General features: G+C 40.7%; 1 protein-coding gene across 6 annotated transcripts in view; it reads left to right on the top strand.

Annotated features, from left to right (window-relative positions):
• Window positions 1–25,662, top strand: part of LOC145401006 (glutamate dehydrogenase, mitochondrial-like) — a 77,653-nt gene that overhangs the window by 13,645 nt on the left and 38,346 nt on the right. For all 6 annotated transcript variants that reach the window (XM_080273370.1, XM_080273369.1, XM_080273368.1 and 3 more), the window contains exons 2-3: window positions 12,326–12,542; window positions 14,319–14,526. In XM_080273370.1, the coding sequence (XP_080129496.1) occupies window positions 12,327–12,542; window positions 14,319–14,526 (424 nt within the window). In that variant the 5' untranslated portion in view covers window position 12,326. The remainder of the gene's footprint in view (window positions 1–12,325; window positions 12,543–14,318; window positions 14,527–25,662) is intronic.

The following is a 25,662-nucleotide window of genomic DNA, read 5'->3' as shown; positions in this document are numbered from 1 at the left end:
TCGGGTGATTTCCGTCTTGGCTCCACCGCATCCTTCAGCCAGTAAAGGTAGTGTTCAGGATGGTACCTTTCTATAATACATTATCGCCTGCATTAGGTTGTTCAGTACTTGGAAGCTGAGGCCGATGTAGACAAAAAAAAAAAAAAAAAAAAAAAAATCCACATTAGAGCGTGGCTTAATATGAACTGTAATGCGTTTCTTCAAATAGATTAACCTTTTCATTCCGTTGACTTTTTTTTTCATTGTATTCTGGATAACTTCAGATGATTTATATTTAGTGTAAGGAGAAGAATCAGGTTGTGAAAAGGTTGACGGAGACTTTAACCCTGCCACTATAGTTGCTTTCTCTTGTGAACAAAACCGTCAGGTGAAACAAAACTCTGGAACAGCAGCAGAGTGAAGGAGTGAGCAACAGGAGACCATTCACTGCCAGAGATGCACGCTATCAGGCACCTTCTGCAATACAGTATGTAGGGAAAGTTATCAGTGCCAAGGAGTTAATGGACACAGTTCGTGGCCCCTCCACACTGGTATAACTTAGACCGCGAGAAATTGTGCGACTATTGGAATTGGCTTAGAATAAAACGCATCGTAAAAAAAAAAAAAAAAAAAAAAAAAAACAGCTCGGTGTGCCACAGTCCCGCCTCTATCACACACACACACACATAAACCGCCCCTCACATTACATTCATAGTTTCTCTCTCTCTCTCTCTCTCTCTCTCTCTCTCTCTCTGTCCATGGTCTGCCAGGCTTCTTTATCCATTCCCTCCCCCCTTCCCCATTTCTTCCTTCATCTTCCCCGCTTTTCCTTGTTCTCATTTTTCATTCATTATCTTGCGTTCATTTTTATCTTCGTTTTTTTTGTGATAATTCTTTTATATTCATTCGTTATTGTCTTCTTTTTCTAATATCTTCATTCATTATTTCCTTCATTTATCATCATCTTTCATTCATCATTGTCTTCATTCTTTATTTCCTTGTTAGCATTGTCTTCATTTAAAATCTTCATTCACAATTATCTTTCATTCATTGCAGTCTTAGTCCCTTTATTATTGTCGTCTTTCATCATCTCATTATCACCATCCAGCCTTTTTCTGTCACCGTTCATTAACACCTTCAACCTTCGGACGTCATGTATATTTTATCCTTGCTATTGCCAGGTAACTTTATTTAGCCTGGGAGAGCAATCTAGGGTTCATTCACCTTAACTTGGCGCAGGTTTTCGTCTTGATGCAGCCAGTTTCCCTTTGTTCACTGGCAGAATAAAAGAAGAGGACGGCTCTTCATCTTTTCCATTGCGCTTCTTCGTGACAAGCACCATAGTCTAGTGTTAATCCCTTGTTATGGCCCAGTTTTCAAGATGGAAAGATGGCAATTTTTCCCCTGCGTTTTTTCCCTCCTAACGACCCTGATTTTCGTCCTTTTGCTGCTTATTTTGCCTAGCTCATTGGCAGAAAAGATAATACAGCGGCTCTACCTTCCTTCCGTAACATTTCGTCGTGACTAGCATTATATTCCAGTGTTCATAAGTTGTTACAGTTCAGCATTCAAGATGGATGGAGGGGAGTATTAGGCCAGGTTAGAGTAAAATGTGTGTAGGTAGAAGTGAAAAGAGTATAGCAATGAAGACTATACCCAGCCCCTCTTCGAAGTCTGCCCTAAGCTGAGTTAAATCGCCGGGAGATAGCTTGAATATAATGAAAAATGAATGTAATAATAAGTAATAGTATAGAAGCGGCTAATATACGGTGACTTCTTGCTCAGTCTTACCGTTAGTCTTCTTCGTCGTGGTTATTTTCCTCTCGTATTCGTACATGTGTATTTTATTTTTATCACCATATCTGATTAGCGCCTTCATCAGTCTAGCTCAGTATTCGTCCGTGTGTTTTATCAACTCTTGCTCAGCATTCGTCCACACGCTTGTTTTTACCTCCATGCCTTTTGCTTCCCTCTCTCGTCAACTTGCTTCATCCACGAGTAGCTGTTATTTTTATCATCTTGTCCCCCTCTTCCTACCTCATTAATTTTTGTTCAGCATTCGTCCACACGCCTGTATCACCTTATCTCTCTTGCTCCCTCATCTCTCGCACTCAGTATTCGTTTTTTTTTTTTTTTTTTTTTTTTAACAACCTCTCGTTTCATTATTTCTTGCTTAACTTTCGTCCATACTTCTGTTATTTTTTTTATTATTTAACCTCTACTTATCTCCTTAACTCATTATCCGTTATCACCATCTTTTCTCCCTTACTTATTGTTATCTTGTATCACCTCTCCTTATCTCTCCGCTCCATCATTACCGTATCTCTTGCCCAACACTAAGGCTCTTATGACAGCTGAATGAAGTGGTCTGGCGTTAGCGGGTTAGAATACAGTACCGTACGAGTTACAATACGGTACTAGAGTTATGCCGGCCATGAGAAAGCTAACCCCTTCAAACCAATGACGTATTTTCATATTCCCTCCATTTTCAGTGGATTTTATTACGTTCTTTATAATTTTTTTGTATAGAAGGGATATGTGTAGCCTTAGGTTGCGTCCTCATCAAATGCGTAGTGGGCGGGTGTATGTGGTCGGGAGTTGTGCATTACCGTCACCTATACAAGTGGCCCCAGTGGACGTGGATAGGTCTGGACTAGAACTTCCATGACATTAGTGACAGTTTTTCCGCCCGCGCCAACAAGCAGTTGGTGTGAGCACGACCTAGTTAACCTCTTCACCATAGTAAATATAGTAGTAGTAGTAGTAGTACTGTAGTAGTAAATAAATAATAATAATAATAATAATAATAAGGACGGGATAAATCATCCATGTGGCAGTTACCTCAAGCTTATCTTTGCCTCTAATCTAAATGACTGAATATTTCGTGACACCTCTTTCTTAGCGATGTATTCTACTCTTTAAACCTCAGGACCCTTTTGTATGTTATTGATATAGACTATGTCGATATTAAACTGATAGAAATGATAGAGAATGTTAAAGGTGTAATTTGGTACCGTACGGTGTTATCATTATTACCGTACTTAATTACTCTGATGGAGCTGTACCTTGTTCACTTTAATTAAGCGTAAAATTGCTGTATCCGTCTTGAATGCTGAGATTATAACAAGAAATTAACTCTAGAATATGGTGCTAGTCACGAAGAAGTGCTGTGGAATGAATATAATATGGTGTTATGATTATTAGGTACGTAATTGCTCATGAATCTATACTCTGTTCTCTTTAACCAGCAGTAAAAATTGCCTTTTCTCCATCTTGAATACTGAGGTTATAGCAAGAGATTAACACTAGAATATGGTGCTAGTCACGAAGAAGTGCTGTGGAAAGGATGTGCACCCATAGCCTCTGTCACTGAGCTAGGGGTTATACCTACAAGTTGACGAAAATCTAATTAAGAAGAATAAACTATAGGCGTGAAATTGCCTTATCTCTGTCTTGAATGCCGAGATTTAGCAGGAGATTAACAGAACATGGTGCTAATCACGAAGAAGTACCATGGAGAGGATGTTCAGCCGTAGTTTTGTGTTATTCTGTCACTAAGTTACAAAAAGACAAAAATCGCGTCAGAAAATAATATATAGTTGGCTTTATTCACTGTTCTTAATTTGGCTTTATTCATTTCTCTTTATTTACCTTTATTCATTTACCTTTTCTTAATTTGGCTGTTTTATTTGTTCATTTTTGTCCATATTTAAACCATACTTCACTTAAACTTCATCTAAAATTGACACCCTCCCATCTTGAATGCCGAGTTGTAGCAATAGATTAACAGTAAGATAAGATGCTGGTCACGAGCTAGTGCTGTGGAAAGGATGTAGAGCCATGGTATTTTTTTCTGACAGTGAACTACGTAAACACACACACACACACACACACACACACACACACACACACACACACACACACACACACACACACACACACACACACCTGTGGCTAGTATTTCACATCCCTCATAAATCTTCCAATTCACTTCACGTCTTTACATTCACCATATCATTGACGCATTTTCAACCGTTCACCATTTCTCTAGATCATTGACTTTTACTTGGAGAATTTTGCAGTATCCTTCCCGTTGCTTAATGCTAGAAGAAGACAGTAGGACGGCCCTGAATCCTTTTCATAGCATTTCATCGTGACTGGTGCCATCTTCTATAGTTCTTTTACCTTAACATTGCCTAGATTTGCGTTCTTTTGCACCAAATTTCATGTAGCTTGGTGGCAGAAAAGACAATATAATGGCTCTGTCCTTTCCAAACCACCTCATAGTGACAGGCATCATATTCCAAGGTTAATCTGTTATTACTACTAAGCACTGAAGATGGTGAGATGGTAACTTTAGGTCAAGGTAGAGTAAAACACGTATACCAGCAATTTTTATTCTAGTTCTGATCACTTGTATTTCAGCATTGGAGATTGAGAGATGGCAATTTTACGCCCAGTTAGGGTGAACAGAGCATAGTCTTGCACTCAGTCTTACATGGCATAAGAGGTTTCGCAACGCCTCTTTCTCAGTGGTTTATTATGCTTAGTCCATCTTAACATTTTCTTACCTTGTCGACATATACCTGAACATTTTCTTTTACGTTACCGGTATCGACATGTTTGAAGCAGTAACATAAAAGAGTGTACTAAAGTGCAGTGTGGAACATAATCGCTAAGGGAGATACGATAGTGTGAGGTGCAGTGTGCAGAAAAAGTCGTTAAGGAAGGGATGTTAGAGAAGAGGATACTGAGATGGAATGTGAAAAATAAATAAAGGAATAGCGAAGTGTCCAGAGTCACTTAAAACACAAGCATCTACCACCAAGTGGGGAGCGGGAGGGAGGGGGAGAGGGAGAGAGACTGCAGGTGGGCGTCGAGGTCGGAGCGCACAGTGGCTGGAGTTACCGGAATGAACCAGTCGCAAGATCAAAAGACTTGAGATCCTGAACCAGTCGTGTCCCTTACCCTCAGCGAACGTGTAAGTTTTGCCTTTATGAATCAAGGGCTCTTAACCTGTAGTCCACGAGCCGCGATACAGTATTCTCTTTTTGCTGTCTCAACTTAAAATTCTTGTCTCATCTTGAATGCTGAGTTGTAAGATTTGAATGCTGAATTGTAAGAATATATTGACAAGATTATGTTAATCACAGAGAATTGCTATGATTAATATGTAGAGCGGTAGTATTGTCTTTTTCTGCCCCAGGGTTACATGAAATAAGCAGCAGAAGGACGAAAATCAGGTCCTAGTTAAAGTAAAAACTATACCGGTAGTAATCCTTGAGTAGTTTTCTAGTAGTCCACAGAAGAATGGAAAGTTATAATTTTCAAAGAATTATTGAACTTTTGGGCTTTATTGCAGTTTGTCGTCTTGCTTTGAATTACCATATTCCTCAACAGGCCTATGAGAGTTTGTTTCTCCACATTATTGCCACTGAAGACAACACCGATCGAAGATGTTGAACCTAACCTTCGATTTCCCCTCAGCCGTTCAGCCTAATGGACCCCGTGACATAAAACACTGTCAAGTTTTTCACCACTTCCTGGTTTACCCTTGCTCTCTCCTTCCTCTTGGATTCTTTCCTTAACCCCTCTTCTTATTGCCTCACCTTCCATCTTTCTTCTCTCACCTCCCTTCACACTTTTCTCACATTCTTTCCTTTGACATCCCAGTTTTCTATTCCTGCCTTTCATACTTCGTTCCACTCATCTCACCCAACCCCCTTTTCATCTGACACTTCTTTCACTTTTGCGAGAACATGGGTATGGTTACTTGAGAAAATACGTGTTGCTTTAGTTCAGGTTTGCTGTATGAAGAATTTAGTCACTGGTAATTACGTGTTTTAATCCTTTTTGTTCTCGCTATTAAGGACTTGCGTGCAGTGTTGGTTCTTGAATGGGATTTCGAATCGATGTAATATTGACATACAACAGGGTCGTCCACAGATAGAGCTCTTTAAGCGTTTCACCAGAAAAGAAAATTATTATTATTATTCTTAAAGGCAATTAGCAATGTGGGTCGTACTTTATTTGGCTTTGGTGATTTCGTAACTCGTGTGCTTTAGCAAATTATTCTGCATAATACACCTTAGTATCCTCGGGTACGTGACAGATGCAGATTACTGTATTAAGCATTTATACATTACTTACAAGACAAAGTTGTGTTTAGATGGAAATAAATAGCTAAGGAAGAAGTCTTAGGAAGCCTTCACTTCCACCTACAATGTCGCCTTATATCGCAAATGGTATGTTTGGCCCAGGCTTGAGTGGGAATGTGTGTGTGTGTGTGTGTGAGAGAGAGAGAGAGAGAGAGAGAGAAAAGGTCGTACGGTCCTGGGTACAAGTTCATTCACGAGCCCCCCCCCCCTCCACCCACCGAGAGAGAGAGAGAGAGAGAGAGAGAGAGAGAGAGAGAGAACAGTGAAAGGAAGCCCAGGCCCCAGAGAATGAGAGGCAGGCTAGACGTGGAACACCCCTGATCCAGTATGTGTGGCATGTTTTCCTCAGTACGTGCCACGTGTACGCTACCGAGAAAGGGTTGTGATAAAACTGCCAAGGTCGTACCCAAGGATGGACTGACAAAAGTGGTGTATAATCTCTGTACAAAGTGTGAATTTACGTACGTTAGGGATTTTTGTAATACTGTACCATGTTTCTCTCTCTCTCTCTCTCTCTCTCTCTCTTTGTCAAGACACTATAGTTCTTTTGCATTATCTGGGTCTAGAATATCGTCCTTTTGCATTATATTGCACATAGCTCGGTGGCAGAAAGACAGTGATATGGCTCTATATCCTTGGTATAGCGCTTCTTTGTGACTATAATAGCATCGTATTCTTGTGCTAATCTATCGCTACATTTCAGCAGTGAAGATGTCGAGAGCAGTTTTAAGCCAGGTTCAAGTAAAATGAGTATATCAGGAGATTTTAAGATCTCTAGTTGTGAAGAGATTAATGGTGGCTTTATTCCGCTCCTCAAGTTCGAAAAGTCTCTCTTAAAGTTGAATTGGAGCTTTTGGAGAGAGAGAGAGAGAGAGAGAGAGAGAGGGGGGGGGGGGGATGAGAGGAAGGCTGATGACGAGGAGGAGGAGGAGGAGGTGAAGAGAATGAGGGGGAAAAAAAAATGCCTGATGGTAGCGCAGAGTTTATGACGGTGTTAATTCGTCTGGGGTTGTCTGTCAGAAACGTCAAAAATGCGAGGTTAAAGAAATGAAGCCTCTAAATCCGGACGCTGATAATTTAATGAGTACCGGTACCATAAATCAGAGGTTCTTGACGTGTGTGTGTGTGTGTGTGTGTGTGTGTGTGTGTGTGTGTGTGTGTGTGTGTGTGTGTGTTAACTAACAGTATTAGTTGACGAAACAAAGATTAATTTTTTGACTGACGCACTTAAAGTATATATAAAAGAGATTAGTTATATCAGTCTGCCATATCCCCAGTTTTTTTTTTTTTTTTTTTTTTTTTTTTTTTTTTTTTTTTTTTTTTTTTTTTTTAATGCGAGGAAGAAGGAACCAAAGGCCATGGCCCGCAGTAACAGTTCCCTCCAAGAGAAAAACAAAATACAATAGAGAGCCAAATTCAAGATCCGATCATTTTGAGATGCCTGGACACACTGCGTTTGAAAGACTGGAGATCATAGGCAGCAGGAAATACAGACAGAGGGAGACAGTTCCAGAGTTGACCTGTTGCATAAATGAAAGACTGGGAGTAACGGTTAACTCTTGCATTAGAGAGTTGGACAGAAAAGGGATGAGAGTTTGCTGCCAGTCGGGTGCTACGCGCCCGTCGTAGAGGTGAAGGAATGCAAGCAGACAGTTCAGAGGAGCAGTGACCATTAAAGTAGCGATAGAAAAGAGATAAAGATGCAACAGTGCGGCGAAGAGACAGAGGTTGAAGGGAGTCAGTAAGAGGAGGAGAGTTAATGAGACGAAAAGCCTTTGACTCCATCCTATTGAGAAAAGAGCTGTATGTGGGGAGCCTCCCCACACATGAGAGTTGTACTCCACACAGGGGCGGATAAAACCCCTGTATAGAGTCAACAATTGTGCAGGGGTAAAGAAAGAGCGGAGTCGGTTTAGCACACCCAATCTCTTAGAAGCAGATTTTACAAGAGATGTAATATGATCTTTCCAAGATAAGTCCTGAGTAAATGAAACCCCAAGCATGTTCAAGGATTATTGATGCAGGATTAAGCTGAATATTATTAAACATTAATGGGTATACCTGTGGAAGATTTTGTCGGGTTGATAGGTGTAAGAACTGAGTCTTAGATGCATTAAAGACAACCATATTATTTTACCCCAGTCAGCGATACGAGCCAAGTCAGACATTAGGTGTGCCATAGCCTCATCCCTTGTTTCTTGAAGCAACTGTTGAGATGGGCGTTGCGGGAACCGAATGGAAAGGTGAAGGGTGGAGTCATCAGCGTATGAGTGGATAGGATTAGATGTACAGCTTAGAAGATCATTGATGAATAAAAGGAAGAGAGTTGGTGATAGGACAGAGCCTCCGAGGAACACCACTGTTGATAGATCTAGAGAAGAACAGATGGCCGTCAACAACAGCGGCTATAGAACGACCAGAAAGGAAGCTAGCGATGAAGGCACAGATAGAAGGATAGAAACCGTAGGAGGGCAGTTTGGAAATTAAAGATTTATGCCAGACTCGATCGAAAGCCTTTGAGATGTCAAGTGCAATGGCAAAGCTTTCGCCAAAGTTTGAAAGGAGGATGACCAGGAGTCTGAAAGGTAGGTGAGAAGATCACTGTGGAGCGTCCCTGACGGAACCCATACTGACGATCGGAAAGAAGGTTGTGATAGGAAAGATGCCTTAAAATTATTACTACTACTACTACTACTTTAAGTGAATACAGGACGTTAAAGCAATTGGACGATAGTTGGAGGGTTGGGAGTGGTCACCCTTCTTTGGGACTGGCTGAATGAGAGCAAACTTCCAGCAAGAAGGAAAGGTACAAGTTGACAGACAAAGGCGAAAGAGTTTGCCTAGGCAGGGTGTAAGCACAGAAGCACAGTTCTTGAGAACAACAGGAGGGACCCCATCAGGCCCATATGCCTTGTTAGTACTGAGGCCAGTGATGGCAGAAAATACATCAACTGAAGAAATTTTAATGTCAGCCATGAGGAAGTCAGAGGGGAGAAGTGATGGAGGAACAGCACCGGAATCGTCTAAGGTGGAATTGGAGGAGAAAGTCTGTGCGAAGAGATCTGCTTTATCAGTAGAAGAAATAGCTACAGAACCATCAGAGTAGAAAAGAGGAGGGAAGGATGATGTTTAATGTGAATTTGGTTATGCTTGAATTAGTTTCATTTTTAGGCCTTTGTTATGCTTAAGTTAGTTTCATATTTAGACCTTTTTATGCCTAAGTTGGTTTCATATTTAGGTCTTTGTTATACTTAAATTAGTTTCATTTTAGTCTTTTTCAGTGCTTAAGTTAGTTCCATGTAGGTCTTTACTTAAGTTCCGTTTTTAGTCCTTTTCAGGCTCAATTTAGTTCCATTTAGGCCTTTGGTATGCTTAAGTTAGTTTCATATTTAGGCCTTGGTTATGCATAGTTCATATTTAGGCCTTGGTTATGCTTATTTCATATTTAGGCCTTGGTTATGCTTAAGTTATTTCATATTTAGGCCTTGGTTATGCCCAAGTCAGTTTCATATTAAGGCCTAACATTAAATCCCATAAGTCCTCAGGTATAACACACACACACACACACACACACACACACACACACACACACACACACACACACACACACGACAGTAATTAATGCCTTAGAGTATATCTGATGAACCTTCCATGTTGCATAATTCAGTATTTTCAGATGCGGACATAAATATCATTACACTTCCCTGCGATAAAGAACAAGACAGTGAGCGATGAATTTTGAAACCCAGTGATGCGATCTAGGAAACCAAACTCACTTTACAGAATGTTACTTAAGGCTTGCGTAACTGTTCGAGCAAAAAAGTGGAACAAAGTTCTTGTCCCCAGCCGTTCGGTTTGGCGACACTTTCTACGCTTGGCATTCAGAAACGGGGACGAAGTACAAGTATTTTGATCTATCAGCCACCCTGTGATGACTGTAGATATTATTATTATTATTATTATTATTATTATTGTTGTTGTTGTTCATTATTATTTATTATTTAAAACTGCAAATATACAAAGTTACATTCTCAGGTGACAGTTTAATAGGTTCATCTGTTGATAAATATTTGTCATAATTTGCATGTACTATTGCGGACTTATAATATCGATAAATAAAAGTGTGAACATTAATTTTTGAAACTTAGTGATGCGGTTTCTTCGGAACTGGGAAACTTTTCAGGATGACGTGTTAGAGTTTCATAGTTGTTCGTCTGTAAAGTTGGACGATATTTCTGACCGTAACTGTACATTAAACCTCAGGGCGGTTTTTTTTTTTTTTTTTTTTTTGGGGGGGGAAGTGGGGCTTACAGGTGTGTATCTGTGTACCGGTAGCCTGTGGGGTGTTGATGATAATGTAGTGTTGTGTATTGTTCTGTGTTGCTATTTTCCCTTTCTCTTAACTTGGCCCAGATTATTTTTGCTCGTGGAGTTTTCACGAGGCTTTGTCGATGAATAAGACAGTATTGTGGCTCTGCATAATATTCGTGTTGATCTCTTGTTCCAGCTAAGTATTTAAGGTGAAGAGACAGCAATTTTAGGCCAGGTTAAGAGTAAAGGGGGTATATAGTAGGTTGTGACGTGGTCTTTTTTTTTAATAAGAATGATGTGTGTGGTTTGTTAAGTGTATTATTATTATTATTATTAGTAGTAGTAGTAGTAGTAGTTTAGTTGTAATAGTAGAGTAGTAGTAGTAGTAATAATAATAACGGTAATAGTAGTTGTAGTAATAGTAGTGCCATTGGGATGTTCTTGCATGCTTCGTAGGCTGTTTCTGTAGCGCGTATCTTTATTCAGTACGGTGTGAGTGGGATGTGAGGTGCATAAGGGATGATAGTCCTATCTTCACAAGTTGCTTGGCCCTTGCTATGTGTGTTCGTCTGTCAGTCTCTTATTAGTGTTATGGAATTGCTGTTGGATGAAGTGCACTGTAGTTTGGGTTAATGGGTGAGAATCGGAGCAAGAACTGATTAAAATTTTCAGATGCTGAGCGATTTGTGACATGCATTGAATGTATAGGTGTTGTGATGAAAAAGGGTAGAGTGAGATGGTTTGGGTATATTCAGTGGGGGAAGGATGACAGTTGGGTGCGAAGGTGAGAAATGTGAACGTCGGGGGTAGGGTCGCGAGAGGCAGAAAAAAAATACCGGTACCTGAGACGAGGCCATAGAGTGTGACCTCACGGACAAAGGGACTGAATAGAGAGGCTGTCAGAGATCAAGCAGCTTGGAGAGCGGCCATTAGGTAACAAAGGCCGACGCATGCTTGTTGGAGCCATTATAAACAATACGTTGCGTGTGCTGTATTGTCTGGTGTTCCTTCGGGGTGTTCCGTGTTGCTGATAGTGTATTGTTGTAACGTGCAATGGTATTGTTCAGAGTGGGTAAAAATTGAGTGAGACGGGGACAAGTATTGTTGTTGACTGGTAAGCTCCCTAACACCTTTTCCTGTGCGGTTTATTTTTAGATATGGCTGGTCAGTGTCCTTTTATATGTTGTTTATGCAGAGTGTGGCGATGTTAGAATGAGTTATGTAACAGAATAGGACAGTAAGAGTAGTAAGGAACATAAATTGCGCAGGCCAAGGTGTTAAGGAGACGAGAATATGGACCAGGAAAACGTAGGAGTTCAGTTTCTCAGACATTTTGGACTGTACAGAACTCGTTTTATAAATAGTTTGAAATGTTACCTCAGCCAAGGAAGGTATATTTCTGGCTCTGTTCGTATGTATTAGCAGCGTTGTGGGAAAAAAGTACTGATGTCATTGCACCAGATTTGAAATTATAATTGAGAACCGTCAGAGGAATAAAGGATTATATTGGACGAAATGGGTCACAGTCGGAATAGGAGAGCGTGTGGCATAGTAGTCTGTGCTGTGTTGTTGTTGCTTTTGTTCGTGTTCCTTCTGCTGTTGTTGCTCAGAATATTGCGAGAAGGGTGTTATGATGTACCGTGCATTATTACCCGTTATTAAAATGTTGCTTCTGTAATATTCCGTGTTGCGTATGGTGTATTGTGCAGTCTTATAGTTGTTCATCAGAATATTTAGAGTGTAATGTACCCTGTTGCGTTCAGTGTATAATGCAATAACGGGCAGTCTTATTGTTCCCCAGAATGTTGCGAGTGTAGTATGCTGTGTTGCGTCCAGTGTATAATGCTGTAATGTGCTTTCTCATTGTCGTTCCTCAGAATGTTGCGAGTGGGGTGTTCCGTGTTGCGTGCGGTGGTGCAGGGTGGCGAGGGCGGGCTGCTGAGGGCGGCCGTGGTGCCTGCCTCCCTGCCCGCCCGGAGATGGCAGGGCGACTACGAGAGGCACCAGATCCCAGAACGGCTGCAGTACATCCCCGACGCAGAGGACCCGTCGTTCTTTGAGATGGTCGAGTACTTCTTCCACCGAGGCTGCCAGGTGAGATTTAACACTTTATTCTATGATTTAAAAAGGTTCGCATCACCTCTTCCTTAGCGATTTATTTTGCTTATTATCCCGTAGCCCTCTCTTGTCTGTGCTTCTTCCACCGCGACTGCCAGGTGAGATTTAACACTTTATTCTGTGTAATATAAAAAGCTCGTAACACCTCTTCCTTTGCGATTTGTTTTGCGTATTATCTCGTAGCTGTCTCTTGTATGTGCTTCTTCCACCGCGGCTGCCAGATATTTACTGTAGTCTAGGTGATCTAAAAGGCCTTGTATCACCCTTTCCTTAGCGATTTATTTTGCATATTACACCATGGTCCGTATTCTTGTCCGTTGAGGAAGCTCCCTAATCCATCTTCCTTAGCGATTTGTTTTTGGATAGTGCTAGTTTATATCAGTTTCTATGTTATTTATGCCGTGTGTTGTGGCATTTGAAAGGTTTAAGTGACACAGGAGTAATCAGCAAAACAAATCGCTTAGGAAGACGTGTTAGGGAGCTTCCTTAACCGACGATAATACGGTAGCACTCTCTTGTATGTTTTTTATATCTGTAATGTCGATATAAGTTACATTAATACCATGCAAGAGGATACTGAGGCGATGTGCAGAGTAAATCGCTAGGAAAAAGGTGTTGCGACGTCCCCAGACTTCAAAATATCAAGGAGTGATAGGTAACATTGGTACAAAATATCAAGGAGTGATAGGTAACATTGGTACAAAATATCAAGGTGTAATAGGTAAAATTGGTACAAAATATGAAGTGTAATAGGTAAAATTGGTTCAAAATATCAAGGAGTAATAGGTAAAATTAGTTCAAAATATCAAGTGTAATAGGTAAAATTGGTATAGATTTTCAAGGTGTAATAGGTAGATAGGTACTTAGTGTCACGGTGTTGTAGATAAAATAAGTTCAAAATATCAAGTTATAATAGGTGAAACAAGTTGCTTACGAAGGGGTGTTACGAAAGCAGGTAGTGTATGCAAACGAAAATACAAGTCAGAGTTCAAGGTGGCAGGTGAAGCCTCGTAGCATCTTTTCCTGAGCGACTTATTTTACATATTAAACCATAATTCTCTTTGTATTGTGTATATCGTTTTAATATCGACATAGGTTTCATCAATAATTAAAAGATATTAATGTGTACTGTGTAGAGTTAGTCGCTAAGGAAGAGCTTTTAAGAAATGACCAAATCCAATTAAAATATGACCCAAATTAATCCAAAGACAGCGTGTATAGCTTTGGAGATTACCCAACACCTCTTCCTTGCCAATTTATGCAGCACTTTACATCTCAATATTCTCGTTTTTATTATAAATGCAAAGTTGTCGATATCATAACGGTATAAGTAACATATGGTGATGTTAAGGTTTAATAGGCAAAATATCTCGCAATTAAAGACGTGTTACAGTGTTTCCCCCTCCCTAACTAAACTACGGACCTAACCTAAAATCTTAACCTTTACCTTACCTTACCTTATCTCGCAAGCCTCACCAGACTTTACCCTACCTATATAACCTCATGTAACTTAGACAAACCTACCCTTATTTAACGTAACGCAGCCTACCATACCCTGACCTCATATAATGTAACCTAACCAGACAAAGCTTAATTTAACGTCATCTCACCACACCTTACCAAACCAAACTACTCTCCTCTCCTCTCCTCACCAGACCACACCAAACCAAACCTCTCCTCGCCTCACCAAACAACCTAGTACTTGACCTTAGCCTAACATAACCTCCTCCTCGTATCTCCCTGTGTGAGTAGGTTGTTGAGGACCAGCTGGTGGAGGAGATGAAGGAGCGGATCACCCTTGAGGAGAAGCGCAATCGGACTAAGGGCATCCTGAAGATAATGGAGCCATGCCATCACGTGCTGGAGGTGGCGTTCCCTGTGAAGCGGGACGACGGCACGTACGAGATGATTCGCGGTTATCGGGCCCAGCACTCACTGCATCGCACTCCCACGAAAGGCGGTGAGTAGGCTACCAGTTCAATAGCTCTTTTAATACTTATGGTAACCTATACCACACCACACCACACTGCACATATTTTCGTCTCAGTAAACATATTCTCACCTAACATAATTTCTTCACAGTAAAAATAATTTCTTCTCAGTAAACGTAATTTCATCTCAGTAAACATAATTTCATAGTAAACATAATTTTGCAGTACACATATTTTCTTCTCGGTAAGCCCAGTATCCATATGTGGATGTGATTCTTCCATTTGAACACTTCAGGCTACTGTGACATCGACACATTGAAATGAAACGTTCTCTTAAATAAAACTGTCTCATATGAAACTTGAATAAAACTTTAAACTTTCTCTTCAATTAAACTTTCTTAAATAAATCTTTATCTTAAATAAAGCTCAAATAAAACTTCCTCAAACTCTTACATAAAACTTTCTCTTAAATAAAACTTTCTCAAATGAAACGTAAATGAAACATTCTCGTAAATAAAGGTTTCTCAATTGAGACTTAAAACTTTTTCTTCAATAAAACTTTCTTATTTTTTTTTTATAAATAAAAACTTTCTCGGATAAAACTTTCATATGAAACTTTGTTAGATGAAGCTCTCATAAATAAAACTTTTTCAGATAACACATTCTCTAAAACTTATCGTAATTAAAACTTTCTCGAAACAGCCATGTGTGTGTATCCCAGTGAGTCAGGCTTAGCTCAGTGCCATACTTATCTTTTTATTTTTATTTTTTATATATTTATTTATTTATTTTTTTTGTACAAAGAAAAAAGAGCCGGAAACTAGAAGCCACACAGACATTACCACCGAGAAATAACTTGTGATTTCGTAACGTCTCCTCCATAGGAACTTATTCCACACGTCACACCTCTGTAATCTTGTATGTGTTTTTGATGCAGACTGTCAGTATTAAAACGTTATAAATTACATACAAGAGAATGCCGAGAACTAAAGGTGCAACATGCAAAATAAATCGCTAAAGAAGAGGTGTTAGGAGATCATTCACTTACGATACGACCCCCGGTTACGATGTATTATCTGTTGCATGTGCTTTAGGTGTATAGATAAAGAATGCTTCACGGAATGACAGTATAGATGATGTAAAGTCTCGCGAGAACTATATATGATGTAAGATTGTTTTATAATTACTCATGTTACGAGAGCATTTACAAGTCCTGCGGCTACGATGTAGTCTTTATTCCTTGTGTTTCTAGTTTACAGATGAAGACTGCATCACCTAATTGTAGTAGAGATGATGTAAAGCCACACGAGAACTATGTATAATGTCAGGTTGCCGTTGTTACGATATTAGTTAGTTACATTTGCGATCCTGAGTAACAGTGTAGTCTCAGTTGCTTGTGTTTTCACTTTATGTAATAACAGTAGAGAGATGGTGTACAGACACACGAGATTTAAGTATATCAGATTTTGTGACTACCGCAAATGCAGGTGTTAATGGCAAAGATTAGGGATAATAAAGCAATAAGTAAAAGTTGTAAGCTGCAACTGTCTATTGAGGGCTGATTCATAGTTTACTTCCCACATCCATGTACTAGCGTGATAGATATGAAAATAGATGCAACCTTTATTACAATATCTGGTATACGTGTCATAATTTGAGTATAATTATTTGGTTATTAGCAAGATAGATATAAAAATAAATATTCTTTATTAACATATCCTTCATTAATAACAAGTTTGTCATAATTTTCGTCTAATTATCTGGTTATTAGCAAGATTAATATAAAAATGCGTCACCAGAATGAAGGGGTTAAAACATCCCCTCATGTGCCTCTCTCTCTCTCTCTCTCTCTCTCTCTGTATGTATGTATGTATGTATCACCACTCAATCTTATGACATTCTGTGCTAGCAAATGCCGGTGATATTGGGTGAAATTCAGCCAACAGGAGCCTGAGAGTGTTCATTCATTGTATCCATGGCCCTTCTGTCTATCTGTATATCTATCTGTGTCTAATACCATTCGATTTTGTGTTAATCTGTGCTATCAAATGTTGGAGCTATTTTGTGGGGGCTGATAGTGAGTCAGCCTGAGTGTAAATTCATTGTATCCATGGCCCTTATCGGTGGTGGTCCTTATGTAATATCAAGTAGTCTGAGTTTCACCCTTTCTCTCCAGACACTCCGTACTCGAGATAATATTGAAGTTTCATAGTGTTTTTGGAGAGGGGTTTAAAAGTTATTAAAATGAGATGGTTTGGCTGTTAAAAAAGAAAAAGAAATTCGTATTGGTCACTCATAGGCAGACAAGAAAATAAACTGACGATTTTCTCACAGGCAGAATAAAATAGACAATCAGTATAAAGCACAACAGACTATCATACTGAAGGAATTTGCCGTTCGTCGTGGTTTTATAAAGATAACTTCCTTGGGTGAACAGCAATTATTTCGGTGATTCATGAGATGCAGTCACTGTTCAGGAATTTGCTTTCACTAAATTACGAGGTGTATTTGTGTGTGTGTGTGTGTGTGTGTGTGTGTGTGTGTGTGTGTGTCTGTCTGTCTGTGTGTGTGTGTGTGTGTGTGTGTGTGTGTGTGTGTGTGTGTGTGTCCAGTGGCAGTGATGCTTTATATGGTGGTGTAGTGTTCTAAAGGCCGTATTCTCTGAAGCAAGCTCCCCAACTTCTCTCCCTAAGCGATTTGTTTTGTTTATTACTCCCTCTGTCCTTTTGTGTGTCATTCAGATGTTTCAGATATCATCATAGTCAGCATAAATAACATACAAGTTTACATTTACTAACCATGTAAAAAAATGAATAACTAAGGAAGAGGTCTTAGTACGAGAAAGTGGGCGTAAGTGAGGTAGGAGGCTTTATAGGTCCTTAGCTAAGCCATAGATTTCGGTTTATATTCTCGTTGCTTAAGACAGCTCCCTAACACCTTTCCTTGAGCGATTTATTTTGTTTATTATAGGTGTTGGACTCTTGTTACATAAATAGATATACCGATTATCTGTAGGCGTACAAAATATTACAGTTACTGGCCTCTTGTTACATAAATCAATATACCCATAATCTGTAGAAGTAGCATACAAAAGGATATTAACCAGCCATATCCAAAAAAAACAAATCGCTAAGGAAGAGGTGTTAGGAATACTAGCCTTCGGATGCTACACCTTTACATTCTCATGAGTTATTTTACTCGTTTCTGTGTCTGTATAGTCTGCATCAACAAATTATTATACTCCTCTTTCTCAAACTTATGTGATGCTTAATTTCAAAGTATTAATGGGGAGAGAGAGAGAGAGAGAGAGAGAGAGAGTGACCATGTGAAGATGAGGGTGCGAGTGGTGTGAGGGAGGACGTACGGCAGGTGTGTGTGTGTGTGTGTGTGTGTGTGTGTGTGTGTGTGTGTGTGTGAGGCTTCAGCACAGGTGTTACTAAACTATGGCCAGATGCCACGCTCACTCATCTAAATAAGACACTTGTACACACCCTGAGTTCCACGTTTTAACAACATTACAGTATTGCATTTTTTAACTGTTGCGTGTATTTCTCTCTGTTGTAGTATGTAGGAAATGCGAATTAGCATATGGAAATGTTGGGTGAGAGAGGCACAGAGGTTGAATTCTGTATTTGCTCTACACAGAACCAGAAACATAGAGAACGTAAAGCATTCAATCTCTAACCTGTGTCTTTCCCACCCAGCATTCTCACCTGTAATAAATTAACATTTTTACCGTATTATTGTACTGGATGTATTTCTCTTTAATATCCCTGATGAAATAAATAGTTAAGTAGCCAGCCCAACACATATCCACAAAGCGGGAAGTGACAGAGGAGTACAGGGCACGACCGTACGGTATCTATTTGTGGTCCCCGCATCACCTCACGCCGGCAAGAGGTGTAGCCTTGCTGGGGATTGGCTGGTACCGTCACACACCCCATCGCACCGCCAATGAACGCCAGCCTCGCCCCACACACCCTCTTGGAGAAAGTGGCTGCGTGAATGTGCCCCCCCTCTCCCCCACCCACCCACCCACATCGTCCTCTGTACCCTTGTCTTGTGGTGCTTTTGCCTTACTCATTATTCTCATTATGCTGCTTTAAATACAGTTGTGAAAATGCTTGTGTAGTTTTATAATAGTAGTAGTAGTAGTAGTAGTAGTAATATTACTAGTAGTAGTAGTAGTAGTAAAGAAAACTATCAAAACCATTCATGTTTACACACACGCGTGCTCGCATCCTCCATTACACGTGTATAATGGTGGTATTGGCCGTTATTTGCAATATTTATGCTGCACAAAGTTTCCCCGGCTAATTATGGACATAATTGTGGCGTTAGTCAAGGTATACATAAAAATAAAAAGCTTCTCAGGTGATGTATTCTATCAAAGGACTTTTTTGTATACTCTAGAGTGTATTTTGTAATGTTAAGTGTTCTGTAGAAAATCTTACTCAAACATCCAGGGCCGGATTAAAGGGGAAGCTACTGAGACTGTAGCACTGGACCTCGCACAAAAGCAACTCCCGCAAGATACAGTAGAATGAATACTAACCGTAGAAATTTCATGCCTCTAAAATAGAAAGACCATCAAACGCTGCAATGTGTACTGTGTAGACTAATTATAACTGAACAATGCAGTGGGTGACTTACTGAGCTCTGCCAATATTATTCTTAGGGGGCCACCACAATATGCCGTGTCACAGGTCCCCATAACTGCTAATCCGGCACTGATGTCATCCAGGTGAAGCAATTGTTGCGTTAGTTTCATGACTCTCTGGCTGGGGGAAAAATAAAACATTTAGGGAATTGTGAGGCAGTAATTTAGCACTGGAATGTGATCCTACTTGTTGAGGGTTCATTGCCACCGCCAGGAAGGGTTGCTGTTTTCGTGTGTGTGTGTGTGTGTGTGTGTGAGCCTGTTTCAGTATTCAGTCATAAGCAGTGTGACAACTCAGTCGAATACCTTCGCTGGCGTCATAATAAATTTATTGTGGATATGCATTTACATAAACACAAATTGACGTTTGGGATGGTATGACTCGCCAGTAATACTTTCCAATAGCACTTTCCTATGCCAGACAACTCAGATATTTCATTCAGGCCAACACCTGACAGTTTACGTCAGCTGAGAGTTAGTCATAAGAGTCTGAATGTTAACTGAGGCGCATTGTAAAGCTAAATTTGCCAAAAGACGACTAAATTATGTAATTACATAAGCACAAGTTGATATTGCCCCATCATTATCACCACGACAACCTTCATTATCATAGAACATTTTAGCCCTATCTTCATCATCATCATCATCATCATCATCATCACGAATATAATGAGCCCTACTGTCACTGTCATGAATAGAGAGGGTACGATCCTCAGACAGGAAATTGGTAAACCAGGAAAATAAAAGAACTGCGACATTAGTGCTAAGTGTAAATGTTTAGTACGTCCATTCACACATCACTCAAGCCTTCCGAAATAACAGCTCCATAAAGTTTAATTCTTAGATGACGAGTGGCCAGTCCTAAGCTGAAGAAATCGTTTGGTGTCAGCTTGACTAGACCAGCTAAGATTTCTGGCGATAGCGCGTTGATATTTTAGCGTACCACTGCATGCATTCACTCTATCCTTACCTAGTACTCTGGTCACTCTGTCTTTACAAAGTCCTCTATTCACTTTGTCCTTTCGTAGTCCCATGCTCACACTATCCTTACCTAGTCCTCTATTCACTCTGTCTTTTCCTTGTCCCATATTCACTCTATCCTTACCATGTCCTTTATTCACTCTGTCTTTTCCTTGTCCCATGTTCACTCTATCCATACCTAGTCATCTGTTCACTCTGTCCTTACCTTTTCCTATCCTTACCGTACCTAGTCATCTATTCACTCTGTCCTTACCTTTTCCTATCCTTACCGTACCTAGTCATCTATTCACTCTGTCCTTACCTGTTCTTATCCTTACCTTGTCCTTTATTCACTCTATCCATACCTAGTTCTCTGTTCACTCTATCTTTACCTAATCATCTATTTACTCTTTCCTTATGTATTCCTCCATTCACTGTCCTTACCTGTTCCTCTATTCACTCTATCCTTTATTCATCTCTTCACCGGCGGCCTCGCCATATCCATCTTTGCTCCTGGGATTTCCCCCCTAGACGCAGGCAGCGTTAGCAGTTCGTTAGATTCATAATGAAGATAAGGGTTAAGCCGGATTAAAATTAGCCGGCTAATTTTGGTGGCCGGGCATACCTCTGGGTAATACAACTCAGTGTATGCACAGAGCCTACACCAGGTACTGAAGCCTACACCATGTCAGCATATTGGCAGCCAGTCACACACAGGCACACTGGTACTCTGTACTCACTCACCCTCACAGCCAGTTACACACGGACACTGGTGCTCATCCCTCACAGCCACAGCATTGCACACCTTTGTACCATGCTGCTTGTTGCAACTTATAATTAATACAGAAACAGATGTACTGGTAGAACCAGTAGAATTATCCGCAACAATGCAATGGCAGGATTGCCCGATGAAATCAGCCTGAATCAGAGACTTAAATAAGTAAAAAGACACTTAAAATAATTATTACAGGACCTCCTGATAAAACAAGCTTGAAACCCGGGCAAAAATATGTAAAAGAAATAAGACTGCAGGACTGCCTGATAAAACAAGCTTGAAATCGAGGCAGAAGTATAAGACACGTCATATGGTAGCTCTGCCTGACAAGTTTGTCCAGAATATTGAGACTGTGCTTGCGGTTGACTATAAGTATAATATTGACAAGATAATGTTGTCAAGAAATATTGGCTGTGTGTGTGTGTGTGTGTGTGTGTGTGTGTACTTCCAATTTTCTTGTTATTAATAAAGGTGTATTGCAGTAGACTCCCCAGGTGTTTACAAGGGTTTGGAGTGATAAAGAGTCGCTTATGATGTGGTACTGTACACGTGGCTATCACTTGTCTCTTGCTGGACGGTACAATGGGCTACCTATGTTGTTGTGACCTTGTATTCTGTTGCTGGGAGGGGTGTGCTTTATATCGTATCATACCCTGTATCAGGTTCTCTCTCTCTCTCTCTCTCTCTCTCTCTCTCTCTCTCTCTCTCTCACACACACACACACACACACACACACACACACACACACACACACACACACACACACACACACACATTAAACTGGCCTATGGAGGATGAGATAGACCTGGAAAACAGCTTTAATGTTTTTTTAATAGACCCAGGTGGACCAAATTTGACCTGTTTGGACCGGACTGGGTGGGAAGGGTCTGAGTAGATCTAAATGGTCCTGGACTGACCTTAACCCCTTTCATCCGGTGACTTACTTTTTTTTTCTAGCACAAAATAATTTTATGTAGATTAGGAAAGAATTACTTGCAGTGAAGGTATTACTGGAGGCTGTATCTAACCCGACAAGGCAGATCCAAATCGAAAACTCTATCCTGAGGTAAATAATAATAATTATACAGTAATAATATTAATAGTAATAATAACAGTAATAATAATACAATAATAATAATGATAATCTGGCAGTAACAAGAATAAACTGGAAAAAACTACCTGATCGGATTGAAAGAGTTTTAAGTCCCACTCCACTTAAGCCACGATAATTTAGGGATAATCTTCTAAATCCGTGGACCTCTGTTTGAATTTGTTCGTGCTGCCATCACGCGATTAAACAAGCAGACATTTCCAGCAGGAGGTGTTAAATGTGGCCTTCGTTAACCCTTTCAGTACGAGAGTCATTTCTGTCTACCTGTATCTCTCTACCAGTCTATTTATCTACCGACCTACCTTCTTATCTACTGTATATTGCCAGACACTTTAATCCCACAAACAAATCGCCTTCACGTCGTCTCGTCCTCTACCATTTGCCTGCCCTTCCTCCAACTCGCATTTCCCTCGCTCTCATAATCTCGTCATTTACTAAGGTGAAAGTTGGTTTGAAGTGGTAAAAATAAAATAGTTCATCAGACTGAAGGGGCTGTATTGGGGTACTGCGGCAGCCTACTCTCTCTTGGGACGCCGGACCGACCCAACCGACACCGCATCCTCTCTCTCTCTCTCTCTCTCTCTCTCTCTCTCTCTCTCTCTCTCTCTCACACACACACACACACACACACACACACACACACACACACACTTGTATGCTACACCTAAAAGAGGATCGAGGCTACAAGAATGAGATAAGGAGAGCAAAGAAGCATAGTTTGCATGAGTTTATAAATAACATACGAAGGGGTAGAGAGAGAGAGAGAGAGAGAGAGCAGAATATTAACCTGCCATACACAAAAATAAAGAGGTAAGGGAGATATGTTGGGGAGCCTTCTTTACCGATGAGAATTATTCAGACCCTTTGTAAAGTAGTATCACCGCCTTGCCAAATTACCATCTGCTCACTGCATCATGTTATCGTTAACCTGAATTCCACCTCAGTCTCGTGCATTCCACCCGTCTTGTGCATTCCACCCGTCTCGTGCATTCCACCCGTCTTGTGCATTCCACCTCAGTCTCGTGCATTCCACCCGTCTTGTGCATTCCACCTCAGTCTCGTGCATTCCACCCGTCTTGTGCATTCCACCTCAGTCTCGTGCATTCCACCCGTCTTGTGCATTCCACCTCAGCCTCGTGCATTCCACCTCAGTCTCGTGCATTCCACCCGTCTTGTGCATTCCACCTCAGTCTCGTGCATTCCACCCGTCTTGTGCATTCCACCCGTCTTGTGCATTCCACCTCAGTCTCGTGCATTCCACCCGTCTTGTGCATTCCACCTCAGTCTCGTGCATTCCACCTCAGCCTCGTGCATTCCACCTCAGCCTCGTGCATTCCACCTCAGTCTCGTGCATTCCACCCGTCTTGTGCATTCCACCTCAGTCTCGTGCATTCCACCCCAGTCTTGTGCATTCCACCTCAGTCTCGTGCATTCCACCCCAGTCTTGTGCATTCCACCTCAGTCTCGTGCATTCCACCCCAGTCTCGTGCATTCCACCTGTCTCGTGCATTCAGCCTGTCTCATGCATTCCACCTCATTCTCGTGCATTCAACCTCAGTCTCGTGCATCCCACCTCAGTCTCTTGCATTCCGCTTGTCTCGTGCATTCCACCTCTCGCGTCACAGTTATTTATATAATTTGTTTTTCCATATTCTTATTTATTTATTTATTTTACTACTTCACTACTCTTAAATTATTATTATACTGGAGGGGGGGGGGATGACAGGGCAGACGAAATTTGAGTGAAGAAATACTGTTCTGTTGTTTTAGTAACTCGCAAATATTTAATGTAGTGAAAACAGAGCAGTTCCATAAATGCCTTTGTCCCAGCTTTATCCAGAGAGAGAGAGTACTGTAATCTAGGGTGCATGTCTGAGGCGGAGATGTAGGTTTATAAGTGTACTGTAGGGTGAGCAGTTAGGTTTGGTCTGCTTGAGTGATCGATCGGCTGGGTGTAGGTGGGAAGGAGTTTAGGCGTCTGTGTTGCCACCGTCTGCTCTCAGAGGCTGGGGATGGAGAGGTGAGGGGGAGCAGGAGAGAAAAAGTGGGCGGGAGGGGCAGGGAGTAGCTCGAAGGTTTGGTGTATGGGACGGGACTTTGAGGGTTATTCTAGGCTTGGGAGATGCCGTAGCGCCTCTTCCCCAGTGATTTGTTTTTATAAATTGTATCTTGGTATTCTGTATTATGTTTTTTCTGTATATTTCTAGTGTCTATTGTTTGTCTTTCCGTGTTTTTACTGTGTATTTTTAGTGTCTGTGTAGCTTCTCTGAGTAGCCTGTCGTACAAAAGGATTAAAAAGGTGTAAGAAGCAAAATAAATCGCTGATGCCAAGGTGTGACGAAACTTTCAGAACCATTTAGAATAGATCTCTGAGGTGTGGAAGAAGATTATAAAAACTAATAAATGTTTTAATAGAGTACAGAGATACCCAGGGCAAGCTGTGTAAAATATGGTGGCTCTTGGCAAGGCGTAGTGTCCCATGTCCTCGGTAACCTTGGTAGACATTTATTTGTATTTTTACTTGGAGATGTAGTAGCACCGGGACTTTTTTTTTCCAATGTGATATTGTTTGAATTTTTAAGTTAATGTAACGTGTGTACTTTTTAAAATAACTTTCCTACCTCAGACGTAGGCTACCTGATCAGCGGGTGAATTCAAACTGCCGACTCTTTCAGCTTAGCATCAGTGTACGGACTCCTGTTGTACTTGTTTGTATAGTGCCAGCCTTTTTCCAGTACGAGGGAATTTTATTATTATTATTATTATTATGCGCAGTTAGAGGTCCTAGTAAACGGTACAGATTGTAATGGAAAAAGTTAGAGTTGTCTTATTGGTCGTGAGGCTTGGGTCGAGCTCATATTTCACATTCTCTCTCTCTCTCTCTCTCTCTCTCTCTCTCTCTCTCTCTCTCTCTCTCTCTCTCTCTCTCTCACACACACACACACACACACACACACACACACACACACACACACACACACACACAATAAGAACTAAAATCCGTTAATGCGACACTGGTCGTCTTTGTCAAGATTTTTTTTTTTAAGCGCAGCGTTTGTCGTCACACCGGTGATAGGATAATACCACTCGTTTGCCTTGATAAACCCCTTACTCAACTGATATATGTTCAAGGTTACTGCTTGCTTGCATAATAGTCGTGTACTGGAAGGTGATCTGATACTCCTTTATGCCATTACATAATTGATGCAGCTATGAGAGAAAAGGTGTGAATACTCAGTAGTGCACACCCCAGTTGGCTACCCAAGCTGGCAGACTCAACATTTGGCTTCCATAAATATATATACAGCCATGATGAGGAAGGGCGCTGAGCCAACAATCCATTGCACAGTACTTTAGAACAGTGTGTTTGAGACAAAGCATTACCTAAACGAAAAATGTGGTACAGGTGACTCATTACCTAACCGTGTTTTTGCTGTATGACATAATAATGTGTTACTGTAATGGATATCAGTACTATGGTCTTTGTTTAATTTTATGCCTAGTAAAGCAGGCTTTATCGGTAAGTAATCGTGAAAATTAAAATCAACTAGAGCCCCCCGCTTCCCAAAGGGAGGAATCACACCAGCCGCGATCCGATACTTATATAGCGCGGCTTGGAATATGACCTCGATCTTGACCTACTCTCACCAGTTTCGAAC

The sequence above is a fragment of the Coenobita brevimanus genome, chromosome 54 (assembly GCF_032717465.1).
Source record: "Coenobita brevimanus isolate Jiangsu-jjx chromosome 54, ASM3271746v2, whole genome shotgun sequence".
Taxonomy (NCBI): domain Eukaryota; kingdom Metazoa; phylum Arthropoda; class Malacostraca; order Decapoda; family Coenobitidae; genus Coenobita; species Coenobita brevimanus.
This window is presented reverse-complemented; position numbering and strand designations above follow the sequence as displayed.